Source organism: Lepidochelys olivacea, assembly GCF_965140295.1.
Source record: "Lepidochelys olivacea isolate rLepOli2 genome assembly, chromosome: 15".
Classification (NCBI taxonomy): Eukaryota; Metazoa; Chordata; order Testudines; family Cheloniidae; genus Lepidochelys; species Lepidochelys olivacea.
The window spans coordinates 11,366,472-11,383,301 of record NC_140425.1 but is presented as its reverse complement, the minus strand read 5'-3'; the positions used below and the strand labels follow the sequence as shown (position 1 = coordinate 11,383,301).

Sequence of the window (16,830 nt, the reverse complement as noted above, 5' to 3'; positions counted from 1 at the left end):
AGCAACGAGAGGTAGGGCTGGTGTTAATTGGGAGGCTGGGAAAAGGAGAGAAAATGGGGTGGTGGTTCTGTTGACCGTCTCCAATAGTAAAATTGTCTCATGGTCGCTTCCCAAATCTGCAGTAACACCTGACTGTGCTGCAGGAGCTGCAGGTTGTCGTGGAGAATGCGGGAGGAGAGATTGACGTAAGGAGGGAATACCTCCCATTTTGTTTTCAATAGAAATGGCAGGATATCATCAAGGAAGTCCAGTTCCTACGGCAGCTGAAGCACCCCAACACGGTAGAGTACAAGGGCTGTTACCTGAAAGAGCACACTGCCTGGGTGAGTGTGAGCCCTGTGGCATTTCCAGCTCTCCTTCTCTCCCCCCGCCCCCCCCCCCCATAAGAATTTTATTGTAACACGGAGCAAACAGGAGGTTCTTGCATTTAGAAGAATGTATTTGGTCTCCTGGTGGTGAAACGTGGTTTGTGCTGACGACACAGAACTCTGTGTGGCAGAGGGAACTTGATTTTCGAATCATGGAACTGCTTGCCTGCAGGTCTATGGCGCTTGCTAGCAACAATCTCCTAAACCTTCATGATCTGAATAGAGTGAGCGCGGGCACCCATATCACGGTAGCACTGTGTAACAGCACCAGCAGTTGTCAAGTCCCTGTATTCCCGGGCAGGACCACATGCCCGTAGGTGACTGAATATCTGGTAAATGATCCTGTCTTTCCACACAACACTGAATACTTAATATTCCTTGTAGTCTCTTTTATCTTGAAGGATCCTCAAAGTTATTTACAAGGGGAATGGAAATTCTGGACAAGGACACTGGGGCAGATCCCTACTTCTATATAAAAGTACCTTGTTAGTTCACGCAGATTGGCCAGGGCATTTAGTTTTGTAATAAGAGTTCCTCCAACATCCCCTCACAGTCAACATCATGGCAGCTAGCTAATCGGCTTCAGAAGAACAAAGGGTTTGCTTGACTCTGCTGGGATTTGACTGTGTGATCGAAGGGTCGGTAGGTAATTTGAACCTGATCCCAGAATCCTCATCTAGCTCTTAAGTCTACTGTAAGGTAGAATTTGTCAAAGTGTTTTATTTATTGACTCCCTACCGTATTTCTTGCAACCCCAGGGTTTCTTTGCAGTTTCTCAGCCTTCAGCCCAAACCTCTTTTATGGTGATTATGTAGCATCTCCTCCAAAGCTCATTGAAGTCCGAGTCTTTCTGTTGAATTCAGTAGAATTTGGATCAAGCCCATAATTTGTTGATGTCCATGCCCAAAGGCCTTTACATGTTATAGTTTCTAAGTACTGAAAGCCCAATTTTTTAGGGTCTTTAAAACAATAACCTCCATATAAATGACTGCTTATAGTGGTAGATTCTATCCTAAACTTTACGAAAGTCAGTGGGGTGATCCAGTGAATTACAGATCCTTACATTTGTGCTTGGGATATTAGTTGCAACTATAACTAACGAAAAATAAAATAACGCCTTGAAGAATATAATATGATAGGATCCAACTGGCATGGCTCTGCAAAGGAAAACTATTCCTCTCACTCACTCATTAGGACTCTTTGAACATGTCCATAAAATAGTGGATGAAGGAGAATCAGGTAATTCACTTAGCTTTTCAAAAGGTCTTTGACAAGGACTTTCACAAGAAGTTACTACAGAAACATAATAGTCATGGGGCGAGAGGCAACATTGTCATGGATCAAAAACTGGCTAAGAGAAAAAGAGAGGAGGAATAAATTGGTAATTTTCATCAACGCAGACTGATAAGAGCAGGACATTTCAAGTTCCGTAATAGACCTGGTAGTGATTACTATGATTATTAAAGATCTGAAAAATGGGGCAATCACTGAGGTAGCACCAGTTACATTAGGAGGCATTTATTCTCTGATGAAGCTTGAAAATCAAGTTTTATAACCAAGTGCAAACTCTTTGCCATCCATAACCTACAAACGTCTCCAATTCCGTCCTACAACTAGTGCCTCTGCCTGAATATAAAACATGCAGGAATTGAATCAAGTGAATTAAAACAAACACTGAGAACAATGTCGATGTGCAGTGTAATTAGGTGAGGAAAACAGACACCGACCCAATTGAGCTACATTGATTAGTCCTAGTGGGCTGGCTAAGAAACTTCAGGGTTCTGGGTTTCATAAACTTGTGGATGCTGAGATCCATGTCTACGTACAGTGTGTCCCTAGACCAGCCCTTCTGAAATCTAACACGTACACGATCTTACTATGGTTATGACGGAGCGGTGGCCTGGTGAAACCTAAGTGGTTCTGTGGCATTGCAACCTGGTGCGGGGGCCACCACTGCAGGGTGAATGTGGGGTGAGCCTGCTCTTCCCCCGCCCTAGGGCCTCCCCTCCTCACCAGGCCAGGGCGAAGGTTGTGGTGCCAGAGTGAAGGGTAGTGAAGGTGACTGGTGCCCCCTCAGCAGTTTAGTGTAGTCAGTGTATTAGTTGAATTGGGAGGCTACATCCACCCCTAACCAAGGCACACCTGGCTGGCTGTTGCTGGCCTGCACTGTGTGCTGAGTAAAGGACACCGCAAAGCATTGCCCTTTGGCTGTACTAAAGGGGCTGATGCGTTGTCTCCAGCAGACTGAATGGGGTTATTGGAAATAGTGGAGCTGGAGAAATACCAAATAAGCAATAAGTGCAAATCTCCGGCCCTAAGGGGATGCTGCTAAGTGTGTTCATGGCCTTCAGCGTTCCATGCAAGAGAGTTTCAAGCCGCTTTTGATTTTTCACATTTCATTAAGAGGAGGAATAAACAGGACATGTTTAAAATGTGCTCCAGCTGTGAAAATCCACATTAGGGCTCACTTTTTTTGCTCAAAGAAATCCTGCTGACTGCACTTACAGCTCAGCATCCTAAATTTTATGAGGGAGAGACGAAAAATGAATTTCTCTTTGCATATTTTCCTCACAAATATTAAAACAGCTAGCTGGCTCACTGTCTTAGTTATTTTATTTAAAGTGCTTTCAGCAGATAAATGCATTGGGCTATGAAATATTTAAAATACCAACTTGGGGCTAGAACAGAGCAAAAAGCATTCTACAATAAACTCTTCAATTACCAATTCTGAGATGGTTAATCAGATTAGTTTCTATTCCTAGATTGATTGGACACAAAATATCAATGCAAATCAATCTTAGTCCAGTGAAAAGGCAATGCAATTCATGCAGTTAGTTGTAAGATCTACATTTAATATGAATCCATCCTTGCTGCGTTTGTCTCTAAGAAAGAACATCCTTCATTCAGTGACTTGAGGCAGGTGAGAGCACAGAAATTCCACTAATCAGCAGAAGCCTTGGAACTCTGCCTCCCGACATTCCTTTCCGTGTCTTTCTCTCTCACTCAGAGACCCCCCTGAAGGCCTTACACTGTAGCCACCAGGCTTTCAGTTGCAGCAAACTGGACAGAGCCCCCTTGCTGCTCCATAATTATTGAGCAGTGCAAGTCACCCCCCTTTAGCCAAAATTAAATATGCCATTTTTGCCACACGCCCAGCTCCTGCCAACCCAGGGGCCAGGAACTTGCCATGGACGAGCACAAACGCCAGGTGATTAAGCTACCCATTCCCTTCCCATGGCCAATCAAATATTATTGGACCACCTAGTTCACAACTCTTCTCAGGCCCTGAAGCGAAATAGAGATGATGTTGGAGATGCCTTGTCTCCGGCCAGTGATGGCCCTCGGAAGGAGGGTTCACTGTGCAGGTGGTGGGCTGAGGAAGGGGCTCGTTGTACTGCTATGCTTAGGGCCTCTTCCCATGAGCTGAGAATGGGAGAGGGTCTAGGGGCCTGCCCTTAGCTTTGCTGAAAGGTGTTGTGGTTTTTTCTGAGCTAGGATGGTGCATTAAGCCGGGGCTCCTGCAGAGCTCTGCAGATGGCATCATACGCTCAAATTGCGGGGGGAGGTGCCCTGTGTAAACTGTTTTAAAATCCCACAAAATTCTCTTTCTGCGTTATCACATCATGGTTATGAGCTGAGATGAGGAAATGCCAGTCCTTTTGTGGGCCATTCTTTAACACTAGGATTCCATATTCCTTGGTGTGCTGAGCCAGTGTGAAACCCAGCCATTCTGGATTGTCTCATGTTTCACCATTATTCTACCTCCCTTATGGTTAATGCTTGTGTTTATTTCTGTTGCAGTTGGTGATGGAATACTGCTTAGGATCGGCTTCTGATTTGCTAGAAGGTAAGCTGTGAAGCATCATTTCTACCACATATTTGTTCGGAATACAACTTTCTGGAGGGGGGTTGTTTTTGGCTGAGATGGGTGCTCAGGAAACCATTTCACAGATGTCACAGGCTGTCTATACTTCTAGTGAACCCTGCTAGTGCCTTAAGTCATGGCCAAGTCCTGTGTGGGTCTTCTAAGCCCTATATTCTATAACTAGGGCCCTACCAAATTCACTGTCCATTTTGTTTAATTTCACGGTCATAGGATTTTAAAAATCATAAATTTCATGATTTCAGTTAGATTTAAATCTGAAATTTCATGGTGTTGTAATTCTAGGGGTCTTGACCCAACAAGGAGTTGTGTGGAGGGGGTGTCGCAAGGTTATTGTAGGGGGGGGTTGCGGTACTGCTACCCTACTTCTGCGCTGCTGCTGGCGACAGTGCTCCCTTCAGAGCTGGGCAGCTGGAGAGCAGCGGCTGATGGCTGGGAGCCCAGCTCTGAAGGCAGAGCCGCTGCCAGCAGCAGCGCAGAAGGAAGGGTGGCCTGGTATGGTGTTGCCACCCTTCCTTCTGCGCTGCTGCCTGCAGAGCCAGGCCCTCAGTCAGCGGCTGCCACGCTCTGTCCATCCAGCTCTGAAGGCAGCAGTGCAGAAGTAAGGGTGGCCTGGTATGGTATTGCCACACTTCTGCGCGGCTGCCGGCAGGGTGCTGCCTTCAGAGCTGGGCACCGCCTTCAGAGCTGGGCGCCCGGCCAACAGCTGCTGCTCTCCGGCCACCCAGCTCTGAAGGCAGAGCAGAAGTAAGGGTGACAATATCGCGACACGCCCCAATAAAATAAAGTTGTGACCTGCCCTCCCCTCTCCTCCCCCCCCCCCCCCGCAGTCCCCTTTTGGTTCAGGACCCCCAGTTTGAGAAACACTGGTCTCCCCCATTAAATCTGTGTAGTATGGGGTAAAAGCACATAAAAGACCAGATTTCACAGGGGGAGACCAGATTGTGCGGTCCGTGACATGTTTTTCATGGCTGTGAATTTGATGGGGCCCTATCTATAACAGGGCTGCCCAAACTTCAAGATGTCAAGGGCCACACTGAGAATTTGCCAGGAGCCCAAGGGCTGTACCTAGCTGGCACATTTACATGTTGTAAAATGAAAAAATAAATGCTTGCAGCCTTTTTCTTGGGCTTGTATCTTCCTTGATAGATAAATGGGAACTGCTTGTTGTCTGTTCAGCAATAATGGAAACCTCCAAATGATCAGCTTTGTTCTTGCCCTGCAGTTAGAAGGAATAGTTGCAGATAGGTTTGCAGTACGGGAGGCTAGTGTGACCTCAGAACTAAAACCAAACCCCAAGGCATTCACAGTGCCTGTACAGAGGAGGAGGAAACCCATCCCAAGCTAGCTAAAAGCCATACTTTATGGGCCACACCTCTGTATCTAAGATATAGTCAGCCACAGGCATGTGCTGGTCATATTTGAGGGCTCTATGGAATGTGCTTAGACACCTCTACTTTATATTCATCCTGAACCTCCTTCTACCTCTTTGCCATAGGAAATACGTAGGTGTCTATAGGTATTACCCTATTCATGGCCTGCAAAGGTCAGTTGTTGTTGTTCCAAGAATGTGACTAACTCTTCCTATCCCAGTGCTATGTAACTCCTTGGCAAGGAACAAATCTAACTTACCTCATCTTGTTGTTTAAACCCTTTAGTTCACAAGAAACCACTTCAGGAAGTGGAGATTGCTGCCATTACCCATGGTGCCTTGCAGGGGCTGGCCTACCTGCATTCTCATGCTAAGATTCATAGGTAAGAGTACCGTCCAGTACTGCCATGTTTCATCTTGCTCTGGGTTGAGGGCTGATGAGAAGCCTTAGAGAATTGCTCTGCTACACTCTGGTAACCTTTATAAAACAGTAATATTTAACCAGAACTTCCTGACACACTGATGTCATCTTTCAGTATTCCCTTTTCCCAGCACTGCTGATGACAGGGTATGTTTGTAAACAGAAGCGGTCCCCTTGTTAATGGGCCTGCTCTTTTGCTGCAATCATTAGTGAAGCCGCAATCCAATGATTGATTTCTTTTTCTGTGATAGTGGTTTTCACTCTCAATGTCACCAAACAAATTTGCCAGGCAAAACGGGCCGCATGTGAGGGAGGAATAGGGTGAGCAGATAGTAACTGTGGGAAAAAAGGGTCGGGGTGGGGGGTAATAGGTGCCTATATAAGAAAAAGTCCCCCAAAACGGGACTGTCCCTATAAAAACGGGACATCTGCTCACCCTAGGGAGGAAGCAGTTAGGTGAATCAGTGAAGACAAAGGAAATACAGGAAAGATACCTGGTAGTTTACGGGTGTGTAAAGTGAAACATAAGCCAGATTTAAGAGAGCTTGATTAACTTTCTGACCAGTAATAGTAACGGTTACACTGTACTTGCTGAGATCTGCGTAGATAAAATCATGCCTCAGGAAATCAGCTGACCACTGCAGAGGTCAGGAAGAAACTTCACTTGTCCAGGATAAAGCATCACACAAGCAGCGTGTGCACACTAGGCACCTTCCTCTGAAGCACCAAACAGAAGCCCCCAGGCCTGCTACTGGACTCGGGCTGTTTTGGGAAATTGTCCTGCATGATGTAAAGTTTGCCAGTGTGTGGCCATTTTAATTTCCGACTCTCCTGTCTTTTGTCAGAAACGTAACATGATTTCACCCACGTGTGTGTCTGGTCTTGTTTTGGTAACTCCTAATCCCGTAGGTTGGGGTATTGCTATGAAACAGGGTGATCTGGGTTAGCACGGAATTAGTGAGCAAAGGTGAAGATTCTCCATTCCTGGAGACCGTTTGAAACCAGTCATTGGGCTCAAATCCTCCCCATGTTGATAGCGTAGTGTCAAGATTAATATTTGGCAGAGAGGCCGTTAGCACATCCTGGGGCTGCTACAATGAGGAGTTTCCTTTAGAGACACTGTGGACGTTCCGGTGCGTTAACACGTCCTGGCTACCTCATGAAAACCACTTTGTTGGAATTTGTTGACTCTGTTCTGCAGTAGCAGAGGCAGAACTATTGTTATGCTCTCAGCCACGGCTCTTCGCACCCTCCTCAAGGATGCTCAGCTCCTGCACTCGGCAGAGAGCCAAGAGGAGTGCTCTGGTTCTCTGCTGGACCCTAGTGCAGGGGTGGCCAACCGGAGCCTGAGAAGGAGCCAGAATTTACCAAAGTACATTGCCAAAGAGCCACAGTAATAGGTCAGCAGCCCCCACATCAGCTCCGCTCCCCTCCCCGCCGCTCCCAGTGCCTCCTGCCCATCGGCAGCCCCACTGATCAGCGTCCTCCACCCCACCCTCCCCGCACCTCCTGATCAGCTGTTTCGTGGCATGCAGGAGGCTTTGTGAAGAAGGAGCAAGGGCATGGCAGGCTATGGGGAAGGGTGGAGGTGGGGGCAGGGCCTGTGGCAGAGCCAGGGGTCGAGCCGTGAACACCCACAGCACACTGGAAAGCTGGCGCCTGTCGCTCCAGCCCCGGAGTCGGTGCCTAGACAAGGAGCCGCAGATTAACCTCTGAAGAGCCGCATGGGGCTCCGGAGCCCCAGGTTGGCCAGCCCTGCACTAGTGTCTGAAATTATGGGAGACAAAGGAATATGGTTGGCCTCATTCGCTCACAGAGAGGAGCATTGTGTTGATGGAGTCATCTGTCTCTTGGTTAGTGTCTTATTATTTCCTTGTATTTGCCTGTCTGTTTCCACCTGTTGTCTCTTGTCTTACACGGAAAGCTCTGTGGAGCCAGGACTGTGTACGTTCTGTGTTTTTACAGCACCCAGCATAGTGGGGTCCATGTCTATTACTGGGGCTACTACTCATTACAGTCATATGAGTAATAAGTAATAATGCAACTGGAGGGCAGCTTCTCTCGGAGGAAAGTGCAGGCCTCCACTGAGCTTGGCTTTCGTCTGGCTCCGTGCAAAATTTCTTCTACAAAAGCGCTTCGTGGCACACACCTCGTGGCTGAGTGACCACCAAACCAGACTGCCCATGTCACTTCTTTTATTGGACCAACTTGTGTTGGCAAGAGAAGTTGGTCCAATAGAAGATATTACGTCACCCACCTTGTCTCTCTAATATCCTGGGCCCAACACTGCATGTAACTTCTGTTTTCCTGCCCCATAGAGAGGCAAAGAAGCTGAGCACGACTTGGCATAAGGGGGACACCCTGTGGTGAGACAAAAGAACTGCAGTTTCCTAATTGTGCATCCTCTCCTGTTCTCTAACAGGACATCCAACAGAACTGTGTGGAATGCAATAGGATGAAGCTATTTTTCTTTTAAATTGCAGATAGTGGATAAAACATAAACTAGCAAGGAGCAAATATATTTGTCTGAACCCAAAGTTCTTTATGCGTGTTGTCACTTGCTACCCCCGTGAATCCAATGTCCTAGCTTTGCAAAGAATAACTATAATATGGGCAGTACGTTGTTACTCAGTGAAGGCTTTTTGCTGGTGACATAGGGCTGTTAATTTTTCACAGATTAGAGTGAACTGGAGATAGCACTGGACATAATGGTGTCCAAAGAACTTCCTGAGTATTGTGCACTTTTTCTGGGTTCTGTCTTTGCACATACAGGCTTGTAAAATGCCTTCTCGGTAGGTGTACCCTATAGAAATTAACTCTGTGCACAGACAGGCGCACCCTGACGTTTCAGTGTGCTCCCTTAACTGGGACACTGGTACGGAAAGACCAGAGAAAAGTTGTTGGGATAGTTATAGGTTCAGGTTTGAGAAGTAGTGTTGGTCTAGTGGATAGAGCTCTGGACTGGGAGTCAGGGGACCTGAGCTCTATTCCCTAACTTGCTGTGGCCCTAGGTATGTCGCTTTACCTCTGTGTCTGTTTCTCTCCCACACTGTCCATCTGGTCTGTCTAGAACAGTGGTTCTCAACCTATTTACCATTGTGGACTGTATGTGCAGCTCTCTGTGTGTTTTCTGGGCCGCATCCACAGAGTGTATATATACTACCTGTATGGCCCTGAAGTGTCACCTCGGCCACAGCTGTGTACTGATTGGGCCGCAAGCAACCCACATGCCGTGGGTTGAGAACTACTGGGTAGGGATTGTCTCGTGCCAGTGTTCAGACCATGCCCACTGCAGTGGGACCGTCAACATGTTTAGGTCTCTAGGAGCTGCAGTAATACAAATAATGATGTAAAAAGTTATGCTGTTTGGGGGCATACGTAGTGGGCCACAGAGTGGGAAAAACTGCAGATTTCAAGTGGTTTATTGTGTATTGTGATGATTTTTGAAAAAATAGAACTTGGCATTGCCGTTAGCTACAGTGTTAACAGCCTGACTCAGCTGGGACTTTTAACTCACCTTCCATTTCTACCGGGGCTTGCTTTTGCAAAAAGCAAATAACTGAGATGCTGCCATGTGAAAACATCCCTGGTGTACTGTTTTCCCCTCATTATCCGAGTGCTGTCTCAGTTTTTACAGTACATTACTAGACTGCGTCTTTCAGCTGGCAGCATGTAAGGAGAGCTGGATGCCCTAAAACAATCTTTTTGTTGTTGGTTTTTTTTCCTAGTTTTATATTAGAAGGAGGTGGGAGAAGAAACATTTCCAGTTTAGCAAAGACTAGACAGATCTGCCTGTGTCCTGAGCTTGGGGGCAAAGTATGTTTAGGTGATGTTATCTGTAACTCTGTGTAGGCACTTAGCCAAGTGTCATGGAATGAATGGCTTTAACCTTTTAGCAATATTTCACAAGTTTGAGTGTAACCCCCTTGCTGCTGGCACTTAAGAATTAATGGTTTCATATCTGTACATTGTGTCTGTCTACTTACAGGGTCGTCATAACCATAATTGGAGTCCCTACAATTCTAATTAATCCTCCCCTCGCTGTACCCCTGTGAGATACGAAAGTAGTAGAATCCTCATTCAGATGGGGAAACTGAGTCAGGGGATGGCTGCCGTGACATGCCCGAGGTCATACAAGGTGGCAGAGCTGAGTATTGAACCCAAATCTCTTAAGTCTCAGTGCAGCGGCTAAACCACAAGGTCATCATTAATCTTTTCTCCTTTCTAGTGCCTGGCAGTTCCCTGTTCCCAGGAAAGCCATGATTACTGAGTCCCTTTCTCCAGCCAATAGGAGCAGCTGCAGAAGCAGCCAAAGCAGGGACCTGGGGCATTCAGAGACAGTTTTGACTGGACTTCCTGTGCCCTGTGCTGATTGGCTTTTTGCTCCAGCCCTCTCCACCCTTCCCTCCCAGTCTCTTTACTTCAGTTTCACTCCAGACCTGCCCCTCTTACCCTCTCCTCCCCTTGAGTGTCCCCTCTCCCCTGGCTTTTCTCTCCAGTTAGCTTATTCCCTCCTAACTAAAACAGTGGCACAAATGTCACTTGCTGCCCTGACCTGGTTCACTCTGCTTGTGTGTGACAACCTTTCCTCCACCCTGTGTCTCTCTTGGGTAGAGTCTGTCTATATTCCCCGTGTTTGTAAAGTGCCTACCACAATGGAGCTCATTCTTGGCAGCCCCGATGCACTATCATCATAAACATGAGTAAATAATCGCTCTTTGGGGGCTTTTAGATCTCCGGTGCTGGGTCGTTGTTGTTCTGCAGAAAGGCTAATGGACTGTAGTGTCACTGCATTTTTAATTGTAACCAAAACCGCACTTCTCCCGTTTTTGTTCCCAAGGGATATTAAAGCGGGAAATATTCTCCTAACGGAACCGGGTCAGGTGAAACTAGCTGATTTTGGGTCTGCGTCTATAGTCTCTCCTGCCAACTCCTTTGTGGGTACCCCTTACTGGTAAGTAGAGCTGGAACACGTTAGTCTTCCTAGGGCCTCGTGCTCTCACTTCTGGTGCTTCACAAATGATATGTGGCATTAAAAACCTCCAACCAGTAGCATTAACTGAGCAGCCTTTTAAAACCTCCCCACCCAGCTCTTCTTGCCTCCTGAGTGCCCACGAGAAAAGGTGGCCTTTGCAGCCCAGTTTGATGTGGCCACTGTCACTGTTTCAATTACCGTAGTGCCAAGAGCGTAACAAATTAATCTTTGTCCTCGGTGATGGACAAACTCTAGTGCCAGGGGGGCCAGAGCCCTGACAGTCTGACTGTGCAGCAGGGATAGGCATGTAAATAATTTAGGACTCTGTTTTGAAGAAACTTGTTGGATGTTCATTTGAGTTGATTAATGTTCCCAACCCAGTGGCCCAGCATAGCTTTATGCTCCATTTATTTCATGGCAGACGCTCCAGGGCATTGATGCCAGAGATCGCCCAACCTCTGCACAAGTACATGGGGTGAGAAGCCTACTTCCTCTCTGAAGTAGCAAGTTAAGAGGCTGAACCTTTCCCAAGCCGGGTCCCCTGTTTTTTCACCCCTCCCTTTATTCTGGACCGCCATATTTCCCCACTCTGTTCCAGATTCCCCTGTTCCTTTCATAGCTGCACTCACAGGCTGCACATGTCTGCTGGAAAATGCTCCTGGCGTGCCAGTGGAAAAAACCCACCATCTCTGGGGAGACTGAAAGTGACGCCTTTACGACACTTCAGCCCCTGCTGGCTGACTCCAGGTACAATGCCTTTGAGATTGGTGTGGGTCTCCCATGTGCCAGCATGTTGCGCTAACAGCAAGACGATCCAGGTTGGCCTCTTGTTTTCTTTCCTTTCTTAAAAATGCCTCTTGGAGAAGCTGCTAATGCAGGCAAGCGTTGTTTTATTTCAGCATGGCTTTACTCAGCTCCATGCTGATTCTTTACGTTCTGGGGCCGCTGCGCTACTGAAGACAATGAAGGTGTCTTTTTAAGAAGGTCTGTGCTGTTGATTTTTTTCCCCATAACCCACGTATTTTGTGCTGTGCTTGGTAGGATGGCCCCAGAGGTGATCTTGGCTATGGACGAAGGCCAGTATGATGGGAAGGTAGACGTTTGGTCTCTTGGGATCACGTGCATTGAGTTAGGTGAGTAAATACGTTATTCTGCTCCATTGCCAAGTACCCATCATGCTGAATTTGTGATTTTATGCTGGTGTCCTAAAAGACTGGAAGATTCTTCTCCTTCAATAAAAAGATCCTGACACACTTAGAAAACCCTGCAGGTAAATGCTTGCCTACAAACACTTCATTCTCTCTGGTAGATCAAGAGTTAACTGTCACCACTGCTTGTTTTTATTCTAGCCTGAGGTGGTCAGGGAATAACTCTGAGCACAAAAAGGATTTGGTTGGCCTTTTTTAATGTGTTTAGCCAGAGCTGGATTTGGGCACATCCTCCGTTGCTGGTAGAGGAGGAAGCACTGAAGCTGCTGTAGCTAGTTAGAATGTTGAAGTTCCTCTGGCTACAAGGCTCCTCAAGAGGAAAGCAAAAGACAAGGCTGTAAATGTGATTCTGCTGGCCCAGCTTTCAAACAGGAGCCCCTTAAGAAACCATCCCAGACCTACATTTGGTTCCTCAAATTGGCATTTACTGTAGGAACGGGAAGAGAGCATTTACATCCCTACCTGAGCCCGTGTAAGCATCCAGATGTAGGATCTGGGTGTCTCAGCTGGCTGCTATGTTTGGAAATTGAGCTTCCTCCTGGATGACAGTGGGTTATAATTGTCAGAGGTTCTGCAGTTCTGAATGAGTTATCCCCTATTCCCAGAGTTCACTATCTGCTTCCAGCAGAAACACATGGATGAGCCCACAGTAGATTCACAGGAGAACTGCTCCTTACGCTGTCAGGTCCTTCCATTGAACCCAATCCTGTGTCTTGCTGAATGTTGCTAGAAGGTGCTCTATGCCCGCAACTCCTGTTGATTTCCATAGGAGCTGAGGTACTGTACAATCCAGGGGACTGAGCCCTTTGGTAGCAAGTTCCTGATATAGAAACAAATTCCGTGCTGGTGTAGACACAGATGAAGCTTCCAATGAAGTTAGTGGGAATTGTCCTCTGAGTTGAAGTTGGCCTAGAGCCAACAGCTAACAATAAAGATTCCGACCTGCGTTTTTGAAATCACTTACAGGTAAGGGGCCTGTTGGGACATATAGATGATAAACTCCTGCAACCCCAGATTTAAAAACAGATGCCTTAAACTCTGTCAAACTGTTGGAGTTGCTGTATGAAAACTCCTCGCTCAGCCATCACTTCTTACGCTGTTTCAGTCCATCTCGTTTCCCAGTACGACGGCAGTATCATCCTAGGATGACTCCACTAGACCCACAATGAATAACCTCACCCTGTGCCCAAGAAAGAGCATGAATATCCTATTCTTGAACAAGCAGATGAGTGGAGCCTACACATGGTTGATAATTCAGCCTCAGCCATCAAAGTACTCCAGCTGATTCCCTGTGCAGGCTGCCTGTTAAGCTACAACAGTGAGGGATTTTCTGGACTGCAGCTGGGAGCCTTGTGCTCGTGGGTCGAGCAGTGTGGCTGGGGCTCTCAAGCCCACCCGACCCCCGGGTCTGAGCTTGGGTGGCTATCCTGAGTCCCCGCCGGACCTGCAATGCCCACGCTACTTCTAGTGTGCTGGCTTAAGCCCCGCTAGTGCAAGTCTGTCCAACAGGGCTGGGAAGCTTGCTCCCCGCTGCAGTATCGGCGTAATCACAGAGAACGATCGCTCCAGGAGATGACTGCGGTGCTGACACTACACTGGGGACCTGTCCCTGTGTGGAGCCATTGTGGAACGGCATCTTAAGCGTATTGGGAAGCACCTTGCTATTGTTGTCTTTACATTCCAGACACCCATGCCCAACAGCCTCTGGGAGCCTCAACTAAAGGAAACTAAAATACAGCGTGCAATACTTGATAGCTCTCATTTCTTCTGACGTTCTGTCTCACTCCTGTTCCCCAATGCCAGCCACCACCTAACCACACACTATGTGTCCTCCTCCATTCTTTATTGTGACTTCTTCGTTGCCGCCCCTTACGGCAAGCTTCACTGCCTGCTCCATTTAAATCCCTTCTTAAAACCAGATTTTCCCCTGATACAGTTCCAGTGTTCATCCATAGAAGCCATTTTAAAAATACACCATTGAGAGGGGATTATCTATCCCACTCTCAAATTGCTTGCCTCATGTATTGTGCGTCTGACCAGCGCTGTCCGTACAGTTGAATTGTCTGCCTGGAGGACTGGACCCATATCTTCTTCTGTATTGTGTAGAGGGACAAGCATGTTCACAGCACTTGATGGATAACCATAGGACCTGGGTAAGAGGCCTGACAAGATGCTACAGTGGGAACCAACTTTGAGAGGCAGAGAAACGAAGCTCAAAAAAGGAAACCACGCCTTGAGTTTCGATGTGAGGGAGGGTGCCACCAGTGTGCTTTCATATATGGCAGTGGGAGACAGGAGCTCCACAGCAATGGGCTCTTGAAGATGCTGCCTCTCACAGTGCTCTCTGGGGTGTCTTCGGGGGGTGGTCAGCAGTTCTGTGCTGTCAGCCTGCATGGGCTCAGTGGAATATAAAGCAGTAAGGCATCTCGCAAGTACTCAGGTCCTGCGTTCTTTATAATAGTTGTCAGACCCTGAGTCGCTCTTGCTGGGTTACTAGCCATTGCTAGTGGTGGTGGGGTCACTGACTCCCTCAGGCTGAGGGAAGCACCAGTTCCTTTCCTCCAGTGTACAAACATCTACACTGAACTTATGAGCAGCTTCTCACCTCACCATCCAGAGAATGGTCACCTGGCGCAATGCTGTAGTAGCTGCCTATTTCTGTGAGAATTGCGCACCCCACCCTTCTGTATAGAAAGGCTGCTTTGTATGGATGGGAGACCTAGCATGCTGTGTACGCTGATTAATAGGCAACATGGCTAAATGTGGGATGATGTGGGATAACTTCCTGACTGCACTGGAAAATCTTCAGAGAGGGCAGCATAACCTATCACACTTGAAACCTAAATGCTGCCCCAGCCAGCAAGAAAAACCGCTGAGGCATGTTGCAAGAAATGGCACATGAGCAACAAACCCCAAAGATAAAAATTCTCTTGTGCTCTTAATGGGGCCTTGGAGATAACTCCTCCTCCCTCCCTCTGTCCCCCACCATTCTGCCATGACATATTTGTTCTGTTTTCTCCTGTTCTTGATCCCAGTCTCCTCATCAGGGACCCCTTGTGTTTTCTTCAGTGTCTGCACCAGCAGGTAAAATACATGTCCTCTCCCCTATATTCAGTGACAATTACCACAATAATTCTCAGGGCAGGGCCAATTAAATAAGTAAGGGTTATAAGAAAAACATGAAACATAAGCAGTGAAACCCTGCACTGTGATAGCTGTTAAATGTTGTTAAGCATTCAGACAGTACCCTGTTATGGTGGGACCGTCTGTATCTTGAGAGTTGGCTTTTAAGAAAGCTTTAATAAACCGAATACTACACCAGGGTAGTCAGTGTTTCAATGAGAATAGGTCAAAAAGGAATTAATGGAAACTAATACTTGGCTAGTTAGCACTAGCATATGTTGCTGCAGGAGCTGTTCTGTAGAACGGCTGTGCACATTTTAAAGTTTGAAAATTAACTTTGTATTTGTTCAGTGAATCATTTTCAAATCAAAAATAACCCATTTTAAAACTGTGTTTGTAGCAATCTATCGGAAGTTCCCTTTGCTGTAAGGGAAAGCTCCCTGAAAATGGAATTTCTGGTAAACCTTCAGCTGGCAGCAGACCCTGGGGATTGGCAAAGGGGACCAGGAATGGGGAGAAATGTTTCCGACAGAAAGGGGGTAGTTCCATCTCCCATGCTTTGTGATGGCTGGCATTTCAGTGGCTAAAACGAGCTTCACCCTGATCCAGTTTGTATTTTAGAATTAAGGAATGGAGAATCAGAGCTCCTGGGTTCTCTTCCCAGCCCTGCTTTGTGGGTTTGAACTAGTCATTTAACCTCTCTGTGATTGTTTTCCCCACTGTAAAATGGGTATTGCGATAGACCCCCTGTGGGCATTGAAGCTGAATTAATATTTGAACTTCCATGGAGCTTTTCATTCAAGGATCTCAAAGCTTTTTTACAAAGTATTTCTTGTTGTTGCTAATCTTCTTGGAAAGTACCAGTTTTCTTATTCAGCTACCAGGGCCTGGCTCTCAAGTGTTTGTCTGACCCAGGATGGTGAGGACCCGATTTCTTGCATAGCCAAAATTAGTTGCAAAATTGTCTGGAAAAAAAAACCTGAGTTGTATGCACATTGCATGTCAGGGACAAGCAGCTGCTCCGCTCTGCTCTGACCTGACATGAACTTAAAAATCTGGCTGCATTGAGTCATGGTCTGTCTGACCTTGGACCAGGGTGAAAACTGTCCTCCCGCCTCGGTTTCTGTGATCAGCAGTTGTGCCCTGTTCTGGGGAGAGCACAGACAGACAGTAGTTGAGTACCCCTTCAGAAGTGCACTCCCAGGGGTGACTATGGCTAAGGGGAGCTGAGGAGGAATTTAGCAAAGAAGCAGGTAGGCCGGCAAATTGTCGTCCTTCCGCCAGTTGGTTGCAGTTACCTTCAATTTTGGTGTCCTTGTATCTTTTCCTCTTTAGCCTCAGATGTTGTCAGTCAGAGCACCCAGCGTTTTTAGGTGCCAGGTCCCAGCTTTTCCAGGGCTGATGGTGATCATGCTTCACTTGTGGAGACAATTTTTTCTTGTCCTGTATTTACTGTAGCAGGCCAAACTCGGGAAGATGT

The 16,830-nt window shown here is 47.1% G+C and overlaps 1 protein-coding gene across 2 annotated transcripts in view; it reads left to right on the top strand.

The window, feature by feature from the left end:
- Positions 1–16,830, top strand: part of TAOK3 (TAO kinase 3) — a 143,359-nt gene that overhangs the window by 78,972 nt on the left and 47,557 nt on the right. For both annotated transcript variants that reach the window (XM_084648870.1, XM_084648871.1), the window contains exons 5-9: positions 222–323; positions 4,170–4,215; positions 5,910–6,006; positions 10,885–10,998; positions 12,061–12,152. In XM_084648870.1, the coding sequence (XP_084504996.1) occupies positions 222–323; positions 4,170–4,215; positions 5,910–6,006; positions 10,885–10,998; positions 12,061–12,152 (451 nt within the window). The remainder of the gene's footprint in view (positions 1–221; positions 324–4,169; positions 4,216–5,909; positions 6,007–10,884; positions 10,999–12,060; positions 12,153–16,830) is intronic.